Source organism: Podarcis raffonei, chromosome 3, assembly GCF_027172205.1.
Source record: "Podarcis raffonei isolate rPodRaf1 chromosome 3, rPodRaf1.pri, whole genome shotgun sequence".
In the NCBI taxonomy this organism is placed as follows: Eukaryota; Metazoa; Chordata; class Lepidosauria; order Squamata; family Lacertidae; genus Podarcis; species Podarcis raffonei.
Genome location: NC_070604.1, coordinates 49,838,205 through 49,859,233, shown reverse-complemented (window position 1 = coordinate 49,859,233; position 21,029 = coordinate 49,838,205). Strand labels below are relative to the sequence as shown.

Sequence of the window (21,029 nt, the reverse complement as noted above, 5' to 3'; positions counted from 1 at the left end):
CTCTGAAAATCTCAGAGCTACTCTCTTGCCATACAAATATCCTCCAGCACAGTTTAAGCACCTGCAGAAAAACGGGGAAAGTCGTGGTGATCTCTCCAAGTTCAATGCATTAATGCATAATTCAGTTTGACTTTACTTTCCTACTTGGACGACTGACTGAAAGAGCAGCAAAGAATATATTTTTTTTCCAGAAAGAGAGTAATCAGTTGGAAAGAGCACTGCCTGCTGTGGGCACAGTCAAGTAAAAGACACAATTCCAGCACAGAAAGAGACCCTGAAAAAGACATGGATTGTCTCAATGCCCTCCTTTTTGGCCCCCTGTTACTATAATAATGGCCTTGCAAAAACAATCATCCAGCTGTCAATACCCTATCATTAAATCTCCATTAGTAAGAGCATTAGTGGACCATTCCATGCAAAAGCCCTAGCTGTGCTTTACTTCCCATCATGGGAAGCTAGGAATAGAAGGTGAGATTTAATTCAGGCTGTCTGCATAGCCATTTTCATCCCTGATTGCTTTTACACAACCTGAAGAAAGCAACAGGCATATTTAACACTTACAGCTCACCATCACTAAAATTGGAATTAAATCACAGGAATGTCATTGTTCTCTCTTTCTCTCCAAAGAGTCTTCACTTAGCTGCTGCCACCAGAGGTCACTCAAGGTTTTACTAAGCCTTTCCCACCCAGATACTCCTAGAGTGGTCCAACTTTTCATACCAAGTGGACTGCAAGAGTACTTTGACACAGAACCCATGAGCCACACACCGCCTTGTTGTGTGTGCAGGGGTAGCGAGGCCAAAATTTCATGCCCCCCTCTCCAAGCTCTCATGTTGCCTTCCCAGAGTGAGGCCTCCCTAAGTGAGGCTTTCGGAAGGAGGCACAAGGCAATGGCTTCTAAAACTCTCCTCACTGCTTCCCAAAGCTGGGAAAGCACTAACTAGGATTTGGGAAGGAGGACTCTAGGACCCTGTTAGAGCCCTCATGCCTCCTTCCCAAGGCCAGTGCCTCCTTTGGGAAGGCAGTATGAGGGATGCGGTTGGCGGGGGGGGGGGGGAGATAAAATGTTGTCAAGGGTCACTATGGGCAATTCTACACTATTCTTTTAAAGCACATTCAACGTATGTTTAAGAACATAAGAATAGCTTGCTGGGACAGGCCAATGGCCCATCTGCTCCAGCATCTTGTTCTCACAATGGCTAACAAGATGTCTGCAGGAAACCAGTAATTCTGGATTTGAGCACATGAGCAATCTCCCTTCCTGTGGTTTCCAGGTATTCAGAAGTATTGTAACCTCCAACTGAGGAAGCAGAGCAGAGCCATCATGGCTAGCAGTCATCAGTAGTCATCTTCTCCGTGAGTTTAAAGGACACGGTTTTCCCCAAAGAGTCCTGGTAACTGGGAATTACAGTTCTATGAGAGTGAAACTACACTTCCCAGGATTCTTTGGGGAAAGTAATATGGTCAAATGTGCATTGAATGTGATTTAAGTGTGTGGTGTGGATCTGCCCTCCAACTCCCATCATCCCTGGCCATTTTGCTGGGGCTGATGGGAGTTGTAGTCCAAAATGTCTAGCTTGGGGGCTGTATCTCTTAGTGTTCTAATTGTTTCCACCTTACTAATTATAGCTCCTCATTTTATAGTTCTGCAAGAGCAAATATGTCCTTCTTTGGCTGATACAGCCAAATGGGATGAAACATTGACAGAATTTGTTCGTGTATCTCAGACCAGATATTCAGGAGTACCATTTTAAGTTTCAGCAGAGTGTTAGGGGTGAGAAAAGCAATTAAACAGCAAGATTCAAAAGCCTTCTCATGGATATATTTAAAATTAAAGATGAGTGTTTAAAGAGTATTTTTGATGGTGTCTAAGACATACCCAGGGATATGAGTGCTCCTAAGCAATAACACCATAAAACATGGAGATGGCATGGAGCTTGTCTTTCCTCTCCCCATTTCCCAACCTGAACACTTAAAGGGCACCCCTGTAGATACAAAGCCAGAAACTGCATAATGTTGAAGGGACACCTAAGCAACAAAAAGTGGTGAGCAAAAATGGCAATTTCCTTCTTCCTTTGCTTTTTACTTTCTTACTCAAAAGGGCTGTGTCTGTACCATTATTTTCCAGAAAGTGTAATAAATTAAAGTAGAAATTTGACTCTAGGGACCTGACTAGGATCAGAGTTTAGTAAAACACTCTTGATACAAACATGCATCTCAAGACCCTGAGAAACCACACATGATACAAAGTCCTGCTGTCTCTTTTTGACAAGAAAAATGGCCTTCAGCTGCCAATAATATGCCATTCAAAGAAGGATGAAGATGAGATTAAGAAAACATAAAGATGCCATGCAACATTTTGTGTCTGCAATCTATATATCACTTATTCTGACTCCCATTGAAGGCAGTAGGAATCATGAGTCTGAGGACTGTAGGCTGGGTGTGGAGAAATTTTCCAGCAAACTGCATCTTCAAGTCTTAAATATAGTATGCATTCAAAGATAATTAGCATTTGGATTAGAGTAATGTTAACTAGCTGAATCCCTAAAGGCTACATCTGAGGTCTCAACTGGATCTCAAGGCTTCTTCAGAGTAAAGAGAATGCATAAGTCACAACCAGCATGGAATTGAAGGTTATGAAGTCCTTGTGCTAAAAAAATTACAAGGCTTCACACTCCTCTGATCTTTAGGCTACCCTTAATTTTTTTGCATATATTTACAAAAAGCAGACAGAAAGGCCCAATGAATATCCCCAGCATGGTAACCTCATACTACAGAATAGCATGAATTGTTTATCTCCTTGTATGCAGTTTGTATTTTAGAAAATTAATAGTATGGCTGCATGACAACAACTTGCTACTAGGTTCTGAAGAAATTTGATTGAGCTTAACACACAGAGTAATCATTCAGTTGGAAAAAGCTGCAGCTCCCAGGGAAGGGCAGGAAAAGGTCTCCTCAGGAATAAAGAAACCTGATTGGTTAGCTTGCTGGGGTGGACAAAGGCTGCTCCACACCATCAAAGGGCTCAGTCTCCACATGAGTATACTCACAATAACATGAGAAGAGCCTTCTGGACCAAGCCAATGGCCCATCTAGCCTAGTATCCTGCTAGTATCCTGTATACACCAAATAAGAAACAGGCAGTAATCCAAGGAGCTACTAGGTGTCCTTTTCAATTATTACACATCCTTACTGGAAACTGTTTGATTTTCCTGTTTAAAGCAGTGGTGTTTGCACTGCCCCTCTGACCTGTTTCAAATTTTTTACACACAATAGACCATGAACCATCCACATGGGCCCCCAGAGACCTTCCCTGGTGCCCACAGGATGCCCCTGCCCCTGCCCCTGCTTCAATTAAGCTTGAAACAAGCATGCTCCAGTAGCCAATCAAATAGGTTGTGGTGCATACCTCATTGCAGAGGGCCTGTGGTGCCTGTGATAGTTTCCCCAGTTTGCCAATGTGTGCACAGGCCCCAAAGTATGGCAAACCCCTGCAGCAGACTGATTACTGAAGTTACTGTTCTAATCACTCTTACCAGTGGGAACAATGAGATTTACTGTTAAGTAGGGCAATGCTGTGGCCTAAACCACAGAACCTAGGTCTTGCCGATCAGGAGGTCAGCGGTTCGAATCCCCGTGATGGGGTGAGCTCCCGTTACTTGGTTCCTGCTCCTGCCAACCTAGCAGTTCAAAAGCACATCAAAGTGCAAGTAGATAAATACGGCAGGAAGGTAAATGGCATTTTCATGCACTGCTCTGGTTTGCCAGAAGCGGCTGAGTCATGCTGGCTACATGACCCGGAAGCTGTACGCCAGCTGCCTTGGCCAGTAAAGCGAGATGAGCGCCGCAACCCCAGAGTCATTCGTGACTGGACCTAACGGTCAGAGGTCCCTTTACCTTTTCCTTTAGGGCAATTTTTAATCAATTAATTCATTCAATTAATTGTTTAAAAAGTTTTCATCCTATTAATCAGGAGGAACAGGAGAGAGATTTTTTTTAATAGATAGATAGATCTATGAAGCTGTAGGTGGAAAGCACAATCTTAAAAGGATCATTCACTCTTCTCACACACACTAAAGAGAGTATGCCTGTTCCAAGATGGTGGCTACAGCAACACTGATACATCTTCCAAAAGCAAAAAAAAAACCAGTTTCCTATATTCCTCAGAGCTATTGCTTTACTCATATGTGAATGCAGGCAAATTTAAACATTTTCCCAATGGAATAAAATGTACATGATGAATTATGTTGTCACTAATCAAGAGGCAGCTCAAGTTTTAAGATATGCTTTTAAGATAGAAGTGCAAGTCTTGCTTGCACCCTGTTATGCACATTTGATTTGGGGACCTGAGTGAAGCAAGGAGCCCAATGGATCCTTCTAATCAAACCAGCAGACAGAACGTACACAGTAGTTACCTGGAAGAAAGTAAATATATGTTTAGGTTTGGCGTCCCACTGATTTCAAAAGGAAATTTCTTCCAGAAGTTAAACTACTATGGCCCAAAGACTCAAGAATATAGAATTCATTAAGATATACAGTTTGTAGAACTGCAAATCCACATAACAAGAAGCTGGATGAACAAAACAACTTTTCCATAGCGAGGTGCTCAAAAGAGAGCACAGACCAGGACGATCAGAAACTCCGGGAACTGACCGTGGTACTGAAACGATATCCTAGTGTGTTGAAGGCAGTGGATCTCCTCACTAAGCGTCCTTCTGTGATGAGTAATTATTGGACAGATCAGTGTTAAGTAAATGTATTCCTTAGCACATTGTGGAAGGAAAAGACCTTCCAAAAGCTTAGATTTATAAAATCAGTGAAAGTCCTTTGAGATACGGGTACGCAGGCCCCCATAGCTATGCCCCAACAGAACATTTCTGCATCCGACGCAATAAAAATAAAAATTTATGCTTCCGATTTCCACCTTATTTGTTTAACACAGGGAGCGTCAATGCGAGATTTTCACCGAAATATGCAGCAAGGCTCCTGCAATGACCCTCTTATCGGCCTCTCCTCTCACTGTGCAAAGTCCAGAACACAAAAGCCCAGGAATCTCCATTGAAGCCCTTTTTTAAGGTCTCTCTCCCTTCGGGCAGACTGTAAAGTAAGAAACTTGCCTGCGTGTCGCTAGATAATACATTTGTGCAGAGGCCGCCCGCCACAAACTTGGCCGTTTGCTTGTTGTGCCATCATAACGAGCTCCAGCAAACGGAGTCAGCGACCCAGACAAGCTCTTCCATTATATCGCTTGGCCTTGCTGGGCCCGAAGTGGTTGAACGCCTCTGATGGAGCGTTAATTACCAGGTAGCAACAGCTTCTCACAGATTGTGATCCACCTAAACTTTCGCGCGTAAAAGAGGCAACACGGAAAGGGACGGATACCCCGCGGGAAATGCCAATCACAGTAGCTAGAGATGAAGAGGGTGCGGGTTTTTTGCTGGTTCTTGATCCCCTTCTGGTTCCAGAGAGGAGATAGAAAGCGGGAGCCGGTACAACAGCGGTTGTGGATCTGAGAATCCAGCTCCTTGTCGCTCAGCTAACCCCCAATTATTTCTGTTTTCCATCATCTCTCCGAGTTATGCCTCTACACGCATACCATCCCCAACACACACTGGAATGCCTCGATAAAAGCCATCAGGCACTTCCTGGCAACATTAGGCGACGGACACAGCTGGCAATCAAAGGCCTCGCATCTCACGCAACCTTTGCTCCCTCCCTCCAATAAAATTTAACTGCTTAGCTGGCGGGGGGGGGGGGACGGGACGAGCGATAAACTGTGCGATTCTAACCTACATGCGGTCTTCAGTCCTAGCAGATTGTTTTTTTGGAGGAAGCAGAAAATAGTTTGGGAAGTGAGAGTACCAACCTGTTCCACAATCCTGTTAAAATGAAGCAATGGGATTTAAACTGATTTCAGACACACACACATTTGACTCAGTGGGATTACATGGTTCTAATCCAAGTATGTCAGTGCACAATTGGGCCGTTACTTTGGAAGTAGTATATTCCTGGCCGTCTAAACTCTAGAGGGGTTGATAGGTGCCCAGAGTCTACGTGTGCCTTTAGAAAGAGGGGGCGTCACCTCTACTGTCTGATCGATCAACAACGTTCTTCTAAGTCAATGTTTCATTGGAAGAAGCTAGCACCGGGGCGGGGGGGGGAATTCCCGGGCAAGGCACCTTCCATTCACTCGGAGAGCATCTTTTGGGAAAGGCGTAAGGAACAGCGCATTGACTCTCACAGCCCAGCGAATCCCACCGTTCGGTCATAACCAGGGACTCGTGCCTCCTGTCACAAACAACAGACAGCTCCCCGCTGCTTTCAACGAGTTACAGGTCAGCCTTCCCTGAAGTTCAACCCCCCCACCCCACCCCGGACCATCTTGAGCTTTATTCAAAGGAATCCAGGCATTCCTGAAGATGGTTGCTAAGAGCAACGTGCTTTAAGAATCACTGCGGGGGGGGGGCGACTCAGAATCCAGCACAGCTGATCAATACCAACCCGCTGCTTTTGGAATCAGGACCGACTTCTCTTACAACACCCAGATTTATTTCCTCCGGTTTTAAACAAGCGAAAGCAAAAAGTCCCTAGGGACTCCGGAGTGGAAATGTTTAATGATGGTTGGAGAGAAGGATTGCTTCTATGGGAAATTAAGGGCGCCTCTCGCTTGGGACAGCAACTCCCCGCGCTCTCGCCACCCTCCCCTGCCCCAAGCCTCATCCATATCTCACTAGTACTTTGGTCAAACGCCACGGCATGAAATCCAGAACTGTTCAGTTCAACATTGGCTTCAATGGGATTACACACTCTCTAGGACTGGGTCGTAAACACCTGCAAGGTTCGCTGCTTCATGCTCTTTGTCTGCTTTAATTCTCGCCTAACTTTGGAATAACTTTCCTCGGACAACGTTGCTCTGGGAGATTCACAACAAAACCCTGACCTTGCAGCGTGGCTGGTGGACACCTTTCTCCTCTCTACCCTGACAGTCCACATTTTTGGGGTCCACAAAGATGGTTAAAGGATAGCTTATAAAGAACTGTCGGGGAGCAAGTCTAAGATTCAGTGGTGGCATCTGAATCTCCGACACGCTCCTGAAACTTCGAGCGTTTCTTTGGCCACGATCCATCAATCACTCACTCGGAAAACACTCTTCCAACCCCCATGGAACAAGAGTGGCGTGTTGAGGGCAAGAAACTTCACCCCGTGATCCACAACCCGCCTTGCTGCCACCTACTCCCGAGTAAACGGGTGTGCTCGAAGATCATTCTCAGCGGAAGTTACTCCATTGACTTGGATGGGATGTGGATGGCACCTGTAGGCATCAGTCACGCTTCTTTAAAAGCAGGACATTTGGCTTGTGTGGTGCGTGGATCGCACTCTCTGAGTCAACGAAGAAATCGTTACCAGCTCCCAGTTCGCTGATCATTTGAGGGGGTCAGGGGTGGGGGCTAGAACCTGAAAAGCAGTTTCCTAATTTCCTCCGTTATCAAACGGCCTGATCCCTCCTAATTCAAAGGCCCCTTAACTGCTAGTAAACAAACGTTAAAGGAGACACAGCGCCGGAGAGACCTTCCTTCCAGGGCTGTGGTCAGCAACATTGCCCTGGCATTTGGCATCTCTGTGGGCAGAGACTGCCGGGGTGAGGATGGGGGTGGCATTTGTGGCAACTGCCAACTATGAACACAGCAACGGCCCTCCAGACCCAGAGGCTTCCCACCCGCACTGTGGCAACTCCAAAAGAGGCAGCAGCAAAGCAAGCTGGGTTTAAGACCAGCCCAGACCCGCCTTGGTTTTGGGGCGGGCGCTAGTCAGTTTCCCAGAATTATCGAGACCGGGGCGACCGCGCTCTGCTTTGCAGCCGCTGGAAAAAGAAGGCGAAGGCTGGAGTTGGCGCCTTAATACAATCGGGAGGAGACAAAAACATACTCGTGTTAGCCCGGAAGTAGCTCCATCACCCACCCACCCGCGTTTCCCCGCTCCTTTCAACCTGCCCCCTCCTTCCTTGGCAAAATCCTCGGGAAACATAGAGATGCCAGCAAACGTTACGGGGGGTGGGGGGGAAAGCCGCCTTACCGAATCTCAACACATGCGTGGTTCCTTGGGAATATCCAATCCACAGTAAGCAAAGCAGGAGCCGAATGGTGCCTCTGAAGACTGGATGAGTTAGAATCGGGGAAATAATCTTCATGGTGTTTCCTACGCACACACGCGCCGCTTTTCCTCTTGGCCCCCTTCGCTTCAAGCGTCCGCTTTTTGTCCCCCCCAGCAGCGCCGCCGCCGCCACCAGCAGCCGCCACCAGCCCCGCCGCTGCGGTCGGTTTCCACGAGCTTGCGGAGCCGCGGAAGTGTTTGGCCCGGAGACGCGATCACGGCATGGTCACACCGAGGGGAGAGGCTCTCCGCTTCCCAAAGCCATTAGCAATCCCTGCATGATCTTCATTCACTGCGCCAAGGAGCAACCTTCAACTGCAAGGAATGGTGGGACATCCATGGTCGTCGGGCTGAGCGCGGGGCGGGGAGAGGATCCTCGAGAAATCCAAACACACACACGCACACACGCGCACCCGAGCGCGCACACACGGGCAGGCATAGGCAGGCGCCGTGGCCAGTCGGGCGAACCTAGGAGGCAGGCGAGAAGAGATGGGGGGGGGGGAGAGAGAGAGAAAGACGAGGAGCGGGTGGGAGAGAGAGAGAGAGAGAGAAATCAATCGGCAACCCGAGCTTGCGAAACCGCTGTCGAGCGAGAGGCGGGCACTCGCCTGGCCGTTGGGCTCCCCTTCTGCTGCACTGCTGCACGGCTTCTGACGCGCAGCCAAGATGAAGTGCGAGAAAGCGAGAGAGCTCGTCTTGCCTTAAGGCTGCCAGCCACACAAGCCTTCCCCGGGCCTCTTATGCAACCGATCCCATCGCTTCTTGGAAATTATTATTATTATTATTATTATTATTATTATTATTATTATTATTATTATTATTATTATTCCAACTTGGCTGCATGACGTGCCTAACATTCTGATGGTTCTCTTCCAATAAGCTCCAGCCGTGTTCTGGGAAAGGAGCATAAGGAGGTCTGCGACTCCGTCTGGGTGTCCGATCTGAAGCCCCGGGAGTTATTGGGCAGAACGCCCATGGAAGGAGATTGACACGCAGCAGGCTCGTAGCCCTAGTTAAACCCAAAAAGAATGTGGTTGGGTTGGTGCCTGGTTCAGCTCCAGGTGTTCACAATGCTGGCTCCTCTGAGCCCAAGCCCCCAGTCTGGACAATGGTCCGTCAGCACAGCCCCAACAGAACTACAGGGGGACCAAGGGCAAAGTCTTGAACTGGCTGCGGACCTGTTTCAATACAACCAAATTGCATGCTGCAATCCTAACCATGGCTACTCAGAAGTAATCCCCACTGATTTCAGTAGGGCTTACTCCCAGGTAAGTGGAATTAGAATTGCAGCCTTTGGGTGAGAGAGACAGATACTATCAGTATTAATTTTTGAATGGCTGGCTGGGGAGACAGCACTTCATTTAAGAGCTGGGAGTGGGGGGGCGATGACGTTATTATTGTTTCAAAACATATCCACAAACAGGTTTTTCTTCTTTCCATATGTCCGGACATTCTCATTCACTTTCTACTGTTTATGCCCATCAAATGCTCATTTCCTTCAATAGTAACTTTATCACTGACTCACTAAACATCTAGGTTAGGACAGGAATTGTTAGGATTAAAAATTTATACTCCGCTGAAGGACCTACACTGTGCACCCAGAAATAATAATGAGTGGATGGGATATGGATTATTTTTTCGAGACGTCCCTCATTTTAAAAACTATCTGGCTAATAGCATTGCGAAGGCTCTCAGTTTTTAAATGCCTCCCCTTTGGGCGGGGCGGGGGGACAGTACTTACAACACAACTGGAATATGCAGTCTGTTGAAATGAAAGCTTTGTGTTTCCCGGTTCCCAAACTATTTACTCCCGAGTAGTACCACTGATATATAAGGACTGGGCTTGTGCCAGTGTAAGTGGTGTGCAGTTTGTAGCCTTCGCTGGAGCAGAAGATATTTGCCTTCTTAAGTAGCTATCGTTTCAATCACTTTGCTTTAACTACCCACTACCACCACCACCCATTAATATATTTATTCACTAGTGTCAATGGTGGCAGATTCCCCCTCTCTTATTTTCTACATAAGGAGGGAGGTTTAAAAAAAAGTTAAAAAGTGGGGGATTTGAACCTTTGAGGAGTCATTAAAACACATTGGTAGAGGAGAAGCCCGCATTTTATATAGCCCTAATGGAAAGTCTTCCATGAATCAGACTACTAACTACGTGAGACAGGGTGGGGGAGATCATTCCTATTATCTCCATACGAAAATGAATGGAGATTAATCTTCTGTTTGGAGGCTAGCCCACTTTAATGCAGTAGAATGTCTAAAAGAGAGATTCTATCAATCAAGACGGCCGAGATCTTATTTAAGTGAAGCATACACCTATACCTGCGGGAAAACTGACTATTTATCCAAATGGATCTAGGACCAAGTTCTCTAGTTCCAACTGTATCAAGAAATAGACTTACATACTTCCGATCCTACTCACTGGTCTACCGGGACTTACTCCCAAAGAAGTCTGAATAGAATTGCAGCCTTAATGCATCTATTTTAATTTGGACCTTTGACTGTCAGAAGCTCGTGCTATAGGATGGATAGCAAATCCGAGTAACTTTCTATTGTTACAGGCACTGACATTCCTCTGCACACTTTTACTTCAAAGTGCCGACTGAAACCTACCTGCTACTAAGGGATAACTAAACATCGCTGGGTTTTTGGGTTTGTTTTTTTAAGATGCAAATCTAACTCCTGTGTCAAAAACAAGTATCATGAATGGCTACTTCTGCAGTCTAGCAGGCAATTCAATCAAACGATCTGACTATACTGGAGCACTTGCAGGGAGGAAGAAGTACCTAATGCTGAAAACAAGGATATCTAGCGACTCCTTCAGTGTGCAGTTGGAATATCTCGCCGGCAAACGTGCCTTTGAGATAGCCTGTTTCCTGGATTTGCTGCTCATTTGCTTTACTTGGAGCAAGATCAACTGAATAAGAGAGTGTGCAACCCAGTTTCTGAGAGTATTAAGAAGTGTCCTCATACTTTAAGGAACTGATATAAAGCCTATCAGGTGTCTCTAGACATGAAGATATTGGATCACTGAAAACTATACAAGTTCAGGATTTAAAGCTGCTCTTTTATTTTATTTTTAAAGCGTTTACCATTTCCACTGTAACCTTTGGCTTACATATCAGCTAATACTAGACTTGAAAGGGAATCTCTTGTTAAAGCGGAAGGTTTTGTTCATTTTGTTTCCTTCCCCACCTCTTCCTCCCAGTCACCTGTATTTTAGGAGGTTTGCCGCATTGTCATCCAACCAGAGAAACATCGAAATAAGATATTGCAATTTTTAAAAATCTTGCAGCGTTCGTCTTCGCCTCCAACCCTTGTCTGATACTTGTGAAGCAGAAAGGTATCACCACCACCACGGACAGCTACCGAACTTGTACTGAAGAAATTTAGTAGAGGAAACGGTCCCTCTCCTTTTCAGCACCACGGACAGCACCACACACTCCTTGAATGGATTTGGCAACGAGGTGCTTATATCTATGCATAGCAGCGTGTATGATGTACCATTTGGACAGGAAAATAAATTATCCCCACCCCCAAGGCTTCAAAACAAAGAGAGAAGCAAAATGTTTTAAACCTGCAATCTGACTGCATAGTTCAAATAATTCAATGCAGTCTCTGCCTTGATTATCCTCGACTGTTTTGATTGTCTTACCTATAATTTATGATAACTCACTTCCTTTCAGTGTGTTATAAAACAACAACAACCCGCCAGCCCTCCCGATCTCTGTTCTTCAATGCATAGTTATACCACAATGCATGTCTTTGGTCCACCAACTGTTTAGAAAGTACAGAAAAATCGACTGGCCACATTTAGGGCAGAAAACCACCTCCCATTAATGGGAATGGCTAATGGCTGGTTGATTGTAATGGTTTCGAATTGCTCCCTGAGGAGTCAGGCATTTTCTGAAATATATAATTAATTTCGGCTTTGGAAATTACCATCTCCATTGCCCTTTGCTAAGTAAGGCTGCAGCTGGCATTTCAGTCTTTATTTACCAACATCTATCTATCTATCTATTAACAACACTGTGCATTATTAATTAAACACACACACCAGAAGTACCCACAGTTTCCCCCTTGGCATTTTCCTCAACATAGTCCCAAGGTTTAAGAGCTTTGATTTTATGGCATTTTGCCGAGGAAGCTGATTATGACTTTCCAGGTACGTCTGGCCTGTTAATATGTCTCTTTTCTGACAGTGGTTCCCTGGAACCTATTTAACTGCGACCCCGCCCTTCACCACTAGAGAGCTGCTGGGGAGGGGGAGCTTTAAATACTCAATTTCCTGTTGTGCATCTTGATTTACTCTACTTCTTCGCCATACGTTGTCTAGCAGGAACATCTTTTCGCTATCCAAGGTCACAGCGCAGGTGAAGTGGAAATGAAAATACATATATCAAGCACGGAAAGCTGGATGGCGAATAATATGAAACCAATCTAAAAACGCATGCCCTGGATAATAAAGCAATACTTCTGACGCAGTATTCCTGAATAAGCTAAGAGTTTAATTGGCATTAATTGTAGATTCACTAATCTGCTTCCACCACATGAGGTTTCTTTAAAAATACTCTTTCTTTAAAAATACTCTTTGAAAGCTTGGCGGGGGGTGCGGAGAGGCTTCCTAGCTGCAGGTCAAGGTGATTTCGTCTACCATCTGGTTCTAGGGATTGGGAGAAGGGCCTTGGAAAATTCAATTTCCCCCTCACTGTTTGAAAGCTCTCAGTGAATTAAGACAGGGCCTTTGACAAATGTTGACTCTTGAACTTCTATTCCCCACAAGCAGCCCTACTCCAACAAACAGGCCTTTTAGTTCTGCCAGCTCCCATCAGATTTCTTATCCTGCTGTTCTGAAGAAAGGCCCGGGTGGGTTTTTTGCAACACCTGACCAGCATTCCGTGTGTGTGTGTGTGTGTGTGTGCGCGCGCGCGCGCGCGCGCAGACATCTCTTGCAGCTTTGCTGAGCTAAGCTCATAGTAGGCTAAGCTGGGCCTCCCTCTGCCCCCACCTCCCCGCGCGCCCTTTGCCAAAGCACTCAAATGAATGTTGATATTATCAGTTCAGAAAACACATCCCGGCCCACTCCTTCACTCCCACCAGCAGCCACTGAAGCAAGAGGATCCCCGGTTGCCGGTTATTAGCGGAGCCCAGATTCACAGTCCTGTTTCTGCTGCGCCGATGATTAATGGGATTTTAAGGTGGTAATTAATTTTTTAGCTGCCGAAGAGACGTGCATCCTAATTAAGGAGCCGAGGATATGATAGATTTACTTGTTCAGGCACTTTTTGGACTTCACAGCGGTGCACATCTGAGCATATTTTCAACCAGCGAATGCAAACATTTATGATTTGGTCCATATATCACTCCTCCACCTCCGCCACCTCCTCCTGATGTCTTTTCCCCACCCACCCCAACTAGGCTTTCACTTCACAAAGTTTAAAGGAATTTAAAAAGCTTTCCTTTATCCTTCATTCTTTGCCTCCCTCAATTTTTTTTCTATTGCATTTTACAACCATTACTAATTACACAAAGGCACGTTTCTGACTAAGGGCGATTTCCTCGGGGAAGGGGCAATTCGGCCTTTAAGGAGAGTTTGCACTAAGGAAGCCGGTTTTGCTTGTCCCGGTTCGTTCTTAGATCATCAGGAGGAGGCTGGGGAATAGGACTGTTGTCCTGGCAGTCTAAAACCCCGATCTACAAATCAATTAAACAGGAATGCCTGGCTCTCAGCCAGCTGGGGGCCGGTTGGCACATATACAGCCTAGACAAGGCGAAGTGCCTGGACTGAAGCCAACCGAGTCCCCATTGGTTTCCACTCAAGTTCTTCAACGTAGCTGCTGGGTGCTAGCTCGGACTGGGAATCGGTTTCAAGCCCTTGGGCTTAATCGACTTGCGAATCGGGGGTGACAAAAGAACCGGCATCTCTTTTTCTTTGACACCCAAAAAACTGCAACCCACCCACTAAGAAAGCCCCCTTGAAATTAGCATGGCTCTGTGGACTCCGCGACCAAAGGGTACAACTCCGAGGCATTCCCCAGGGCTAGGCAAATGGGAGTTGTGCCATTCACAGTTCCCATGGGCTGCGGATGGCACCCTAAGCTCCCTGGTTAAATGACAAGTCTCTCTCTGTGTATGTATATCTCTCTTCCTTCCCCCCACCCCTTTCCAACTGGGCGATTTGATGTATTATAAACAGACACACGTCGTTGCTATGGAGAAGAAAAGCTTTCGGATCAGGGTGGGCACGGAAAAGAAGCAGAAGCAGAATCGCACCGCCTCAAGCTCTGTTTTTGGAATCCTCGGAGACTCCCTTCCGAAGCTCCGGACGAAGGGAGAGCCTCTCCGCTTAGGAAAAGGCAGCGGGAAGCTCCCCGCGGTACCACAGGCTGTTGCGAAAGACCAGTTTTGAGTGCGGGGTGGGGGGTGGGGAGAAGTGTACGACCCCCTTGCCAAAGCGCGAGTGGAGGCGATGGATAGGCAAGCAGGCAAAGTTGCATCTCCGTCCTCCTAGCCACGTTTCATTGGGAGCCCTACTGATTCCCGTTGAACTTGCTGCAAAGTAAGTGAGCTCTTAGCCTGGCATTGAGAGAGGGGAAGACCCAACTGCCTTAAGAGATGAATGAGATAAACACCGGGATGAAAGATGTGGCTCGAAAGGAAGACAGATGCTCCTTCCGTCGGAGTTTCTGCTCGCCCCGTCTATCTTCTCGCCCGCCTGCCTCGCTGTGCTGGGGAGAGAGATCCGGGCAGCGCCCAGAAGTGCCCGCCCGCTCCCTCCCATCCATCCACCCACCCACCCATCCCGATCGCTTCGAGGTGCTGCTGCGTCCCCTTCGCTCTTTTTGTGGCGCCTCGCGTCCCAATCCTCAATAAAATGAAATAATTCATCTGTGAAGTATCTCTAAGCCCAGAGATCTAGCTACACACACAAAGCGGGAGATGGGTGTTTTGGCGTCCCAGGGCAGATCGGGGAGGTCTCCTTACCTTGTCCGCTGCTGCCCAGGGCGGCCGGGGAGGAGAAAAGTCAGCGGAGCTGGCTTTGGACGGGGCTCTGGGGCTGAGGAGCCGAGGCGGCGCGCCGAGCTCACTGGAGAGCCGCAGCCGAGGCAGCCGAGCCGAGGCAGGCGGGCGAGCGAGCGAGCGAGCTAGAGCGAGAGACACGCCTCCTGCCGGGAGCTCCGCGCAGAGCCCGTTAAAGGCGCAGCGCCGCTTTCCCCCCGCCTTCCTGGGCACCCCCAAGCCCAAGGCTGGAGCCGGCAGGAGGCGAAGCCGGCCGCAGAGCAAAGGGCAAAAGGACGGAGTCTGCTTTAAAGCCAGCCCAAGCCGTCTCTGCTCCCACCCAGACCCCACTCCGCAGCGGATCCAACTCTCCCAAGGGCCCCGGATCCCACACACTTTCTTTGTAAGAGCGACCCGTCGATCGCCGGTCTCTTTTAAAGACCCCGGTTTGCTCTCGAGCAGCCCAGGGCTTCAGTTCAGGCCGGCGGCATTCTGCTATGAAACGAAGAGTGCGCCTCGAGGCCTGGGCAGAGTGCGCTTCTGTCACCCAACGGCTTAACCCCCGGGATTCTCAAGGATGTGGCTTCCTCCAGACAACACGGCGCAGGAAACAGGAGGTGTCTCCCTCGAAGGCAGTGGGACTTGGATCACAATACCTCAAAGTAACTGTGCTCTGACCCGACGACCGCTCTCAACTTTCTCCAACCCGCGCGCCGCATAGTTTTCGTTCCCAAATCTGAAGGGAAATGAGTGTCCTAAGCAGCGCACGATCGGGCCTTTTCGCCACCACTTTGCGTGAATGAAGCCGCTCCCCCCCCCCATTTAAAAGCACGTCCTGGTGCCCACCACCTTTTATATTCCTGCTACCACATCCTACTAGGCACACAGCGAGGTGGACGCTCAGAGGAGGGCGTTAAAACGGCGCCGATGAAGAACAAAGACCTGTTGAGTTTGCGCCTGAGACGCTTGGGAGCAATGGAAAAGCTCCCTGGCAGCAGCTGAAGAAATGGGGGGAAATAGGAGAAGAGCCTCGGGGGTGTGCATGTGTGGTTGCATACAGAGAATCATGAGGACTAGTGACATTTAATAGCTTATTAGCAAGATCTACCTTCCTCCGGTCTGTAATGTGCGTTCAAACGCCTCTTTGACGGGCAGGCAGTGCTATTCTGCACAATGGCTCGGGTTTTTTTTCCGATTGGCCAACTGAACCTCATCACCCACCCACTCCTCACTAACTAACTACACAATCTGCCGTCACACATAACCCCCGCCCCACATTTGTGGGTCAGAAGCTGTAGGCGGCACACCTCACCTCGCTCCAAGGAATTCCCCCCTCTCCTTCACTGTTTATAGGAAATGAGCGGTGTCTCCCCCCTGCCTAGCCTTGAGGTCCGCCTTCCATTAAAAGACCGTCGTGGAAATCCCCAAGCTGTCCTCTGCGCTTGGCCTGCGGCAGCCGCAGCTCAAGCCTCGCCTATTGGCCCTTCCTCGCCCGCACCCCCCCTCCGCCCCTCTTGCTTGCCAACCGGCAATTCCCATCCAGGGAATTGCCTTCTGATTGGACAGCTCCGAGGGAACCCGCCTCTCTACACCAGGGGGATTCTCTGGCAACTCTCCTCTCTCTCAGGTGAGCCTCACGGGCGGCTGCAAGTTCTGCATCTCCCGCTCGCCTCTCCTGAGAGACCTTTTGCCTCCTCTCCACAGAGAGGTGATCCTTGAAGCTGGCAGAGTTAGCAAGCGGGCTGGAACGCGGAGTGAACGAAGAGCCCCGACGGCAGCCGAGGCTTCGCCTTCGCAGCTCCCTCGCAGCTGAAAAGGCTCCTGTTGACTGAGCAAACAGCAGCCTTGTTGTGCGGCGTCGATAAATAGTCAAAGAAACCATTGTGGCTGCGGGAAAGAGGCGGCGCGCCCGGAGAGCCGCTGGGCTCGGGCTGCCGGCTGTGACTTGCAGCTTAATCGACCCCGGAGCGGGCGCTGATGACTCCCCGGGGCGCTCCCTCCGTCGCCAAGAGGCGGGGGACACACACGGAGCAATTAGTTACTCGTTTGCTGAGGGAGGCAGGCCAGCGCCAAGCGCCCTCACGAAGCTTCAGAGGCAAGATCTCGTCAAGAAATAGCCCTTCTTTAGCAGGAGATATTAAGGAGGGAAGGGAGAGAGAGATGTCCCCTTCTAAGCGAAATATTCCCAGAGAGAGAGAGAGTCTTTCACACAGAAAAATCGGTTTGTTTTTAAGAGGCTACAATACTACGTGTGTGTTTCAGTATTTTGCTGTAAGAGACGCACAGGGCAAGCCCTGTGGAAGTGGATTATGCTTGCATTGACCCTCCTTTCTCTTCCTTCTGGAAAACAGATTCCCATCCATGTCTTCTCCTTAATGCTGCTCTTGAAATGTACCCTGGTACCCTCTCCGGACCCACTCAGTTCAACCCTTGGCAAGGAATTGGATAGTTCTGGGACTGGATTACTTGGCCTTTGGGATCATGAGCCTACCATCCAGGGAGACTAGCGTTAATTAACTGAAAAGCATTTCTAAACCGCTTAATATTTTGAAACCTCCAACGATGTGCAAAAAGACAACATAAAAGCAATAAGACAGTATGATGAACACAATATAAAACAGCAATATTGTTATTTTAAAATGGATGAAAACAGGAATTTAGTAATAACAGGGTCAGGTTTTATAGGAAATCCTGAGCACACACAAAAAAGATGTCTTTAGGAGACAACTGAAGCAACTGATGAAGGATGCTGCACACATGACAGAGGGAATAGCAATCCACAGGGCAGGAGTGATGGCAGAAAATTCCCATTTGCAGGGCATAGTCCTGTGACCCTCTTTATCTGCAGTAGCAGAATGAAAAAAACATCCTAGTGCTTGCTTTTCTAAATGGAGCCTTGCACCAGTGCAAGGGATCCAGTGTCTATTACAGAATTATCTATTACAGAGCAAAGGCTTTGTGCCAAAGATTTCATTGGCTACAGGCACCATACCACTGAAGAAGAAAGATGTCTATGGTCATATCAGGGATGGAGATACCTGTGGCCCTCCAGATGTTGCTGGGCTTCAACTCCCATCAACCCCAGGCAGCATGGCCAGTGGTCAGCAACAAGGGGAGCTAGAATCCAACAACATCTGGAGGGCCATCCCTGCATTGTATCAACATTTCACACTTGTTCCCATGGTTTGACTACCCTTGCTTCCAGCTGCTTCACATACCAAACCCACTTGATTCAGTGAGGAGCTAGTGGCGATACTAGAGAGGGTCATAAATGATGCAGTACTTCCCCCTCCCACTTGTATATGTATTTTTAAAACATTAACATTACTATTCACGTCATTCAGAATATGAAGATGCAAGGAATCCAGCATGCTGAATAATTTACTTTTGGTGACTTAAGGGGATTAACACTAACGATGAAGAACAAAATGGCATTTTCCATACAAGTCAAAGGATAATTTCCTATTCCAGTGATAGAAAGAAAAATACTCATTTCTAGTCAGTTTCATAGAATATTCTTTGCATCTCCACTTCTGCCTTCTCTCATGTGGGCAATCGCTCGCTGCTGATGCAATCTCAGATAGTTAGATTTTGCAACAGGATAAAGATGCAGCTGGACTAATTTTGAGGAGCTCCTCTCTTTCCAGCTGCCACCCCAGCATTACAGTTTACTTTCAAAAAGAAAAGAGCAGGCAAACACAATGATGAACTCAATCCCTTGGCCTGCATGTTTTAAAAGTCAGAAAAGAAGCCACGGCCTGAAGTCAGATGCTAGGTCAGCCTTAACCAACATGGTTCCCTCTCCAGGTGCCTTGACCTATGATTCCTCTCAGCCAAGAGCTGTAGTTCAAAACACCTGAAAGGCATCATACTGGCAAAGACTGCCCTAGGTACTACCTGTGATCACAGAAGTTGCAAATGTGTTTTGATTTTAGAATTCAGAGATCAACCAATGCCAATCAAACATAGCCATGAATACTACGAAGCATAAACACTTCAGAAATCATATGATGGAAAGCATACAATGGAATGCTTGAAATGTCCTTCAGAGCCAGAGGAGAGCTCACAGGAGTTCAGATTTTCAGAAATTCCAATGAAAGATGCCCAAACCACCAGAATGATCAGGTATAATGGTTTATTAAAGAAGGGTACAATGTTACAGCTAAGGTCCAATGGCTCCCTCCTTGCCCCTGCTTACAGCATTCCGTGGGACAGACTCCACTGCGAGGAGATGGCTTGTCTGCACCCAAGTAAAAATACACACGACCTTTGTAAGCCTAGGCAGGCTATGTCACATGGGAACATAGGTGGTTAGTATTAACCATTGCCTGGGATCCTTCCCCTCTAGCTATGCCAGGAGCCTGTGGATACATGAAAGTGTGTGAAACACAGATGAGCTTGGTGCTACAGCTGGTACCAATTAGGTGGGGGTCATCCTGACCATCAATATGCTGCAAGCAGGGTTTTCAGACCAGTTCACCTTTTTGGGTCAACACAAATGCTCCCCCCCCAACATTTTACTGCCCAAGAACAGATGAAGTAAAGACAAATCCTTTTGTCTAGAATGTGTTTGCCTAAATGATGAGTAACCATCAGCCTCCACTTTGTGGGCAATCTTTGAGGGATCAGCTGTCAGTGGTGGGCAAGGCCAGAGAAAAAAGTGGAACCACCTATGTCAATTTACCTTTTTACAGTAGGCTAATTTCTATACTCACACACACACACATTTTTTGAGCTTCCATCTAGAGAAGCAAAAGGCAATATCAGAGTTCAAGAACACATTCTAAGCAAGCAAAAGCACTCAAGTGAAGAGGGGTATGGGATGAGAAGAGTAGGTGTGGTTGGGGAGGGGATGTGGTATAGGGAGGTTCCTGAGGGCCAGGTAAAGAGACTTGGAGGGCCACATTTGACCTCTGGGTCTATGGGTCCCCACGCCTGATGTAGTTCCTAAGTTTTCTTTAGCTCCCACACTCCCCAGTTAAGATACCTGACCCTTGTACTTCTGTTTTTGTACTTCTCCCTGACTCCAGTACAGAAGATCAGACTCTGCACAGTAACATGATAATGGATAAGAGAAAACCTGCTTGGTGCAATCAACGCCCAATAGAAGCCCAGGAAAAAAAGAGCTTGGGAACTGCTCTTAATAGTCTTTTGTTATCCCTTGCCAAAAAATATGGAACAATTAATACATTGCAAGCTCCCGCTCATTTTTTTTAGAAAAAAAGAAGTATTTCTCCAGTGTAAGGTTTTCTTCACAATTTAATTTAATAAATGGATAGTGTATAGATTAAAAAGCAACTCATTTGTGAGACAATGCCAAGCAGAGAGAGCAATCTGGATCCAAAATGAGAAAGTGCATTTCTAATAATGGGCAAACCAAATGCAGAGCTTTCCACTTTAATTTGCTGCTGGTTCCTTTTTTTCTTTTAAAAAATAATACTTTTATATAATAAAGAATATAAAAATTTAACCAGTTTCTCTGACTGCATCTCTCATTCTGCATATTGCATTCCAAATGTTTGTGCTGGGAATGTGATAATATTTTACATCAGTGAAGGACATCAGTCATTTATATACCAGGAAAACATATACATACCAATCTCTCCTGACTTTATAGATTGTCACTTTGCTGATCACAATTTCAGAGAGTATAAAGAACCTTTGAAGTCAACAGGAATAATGTTCTAAAATTTTCAAAGGAGCAAAGGAATAGAGAAATGGACATCCAAATCCACAAAGTATTTTAACTGGAACAATTTGATTTAATTCAATTCCTCCCAGTCAATTAAAACCAAATGCTTCACTGGACTGTTTGCAGACTACAGCCATTCTGTATGCATGTTGTTTCATAAGACTTCACTTGGAGCATTAGT

At 47.1% G+C, this 21,029-nt stretch overlaps 1 protein-coding gene across 5 annotated transcripts in view; it reads right to left on the bottom strand.

Annotated features, from left to right (window-relative positions):
- The window catches only part of GRIK2 (glutamate ionotropic receptor kainate type subunit 2), a 439,072-nt gene extending 423,706 nt beyond the window's left edge, over positions 1–15,366 (bottom strand). Inside the window, exons 1-2 of one of the 5 annotated variants that reach the window (XM_053381545.1) lie at positions 15,142–15,366; positions 8,074–8,619 (exon numbers count right to left, since the gene is read on the bottom strand). In XM_053381545.1, the coding sequence (XP_053237520.1) occupies positions 8,074–8,188 (115 nt within the window). In that variant the 5' untranslated portion in view covers positions 8,189–8,619; positions 15,142–15,366. The remainder of the gene's footprint in view (positions 1–8,073; positions 8,620–15,141) is intronic. The other 4 variants (XM_053381544.1, XM_053381541.1, XM_053381543.1 and 1 more) reach the window with 4 other exon arrangements.
- Positions 15,367–21,029: the final 5,663 nt, after the last annotated feature.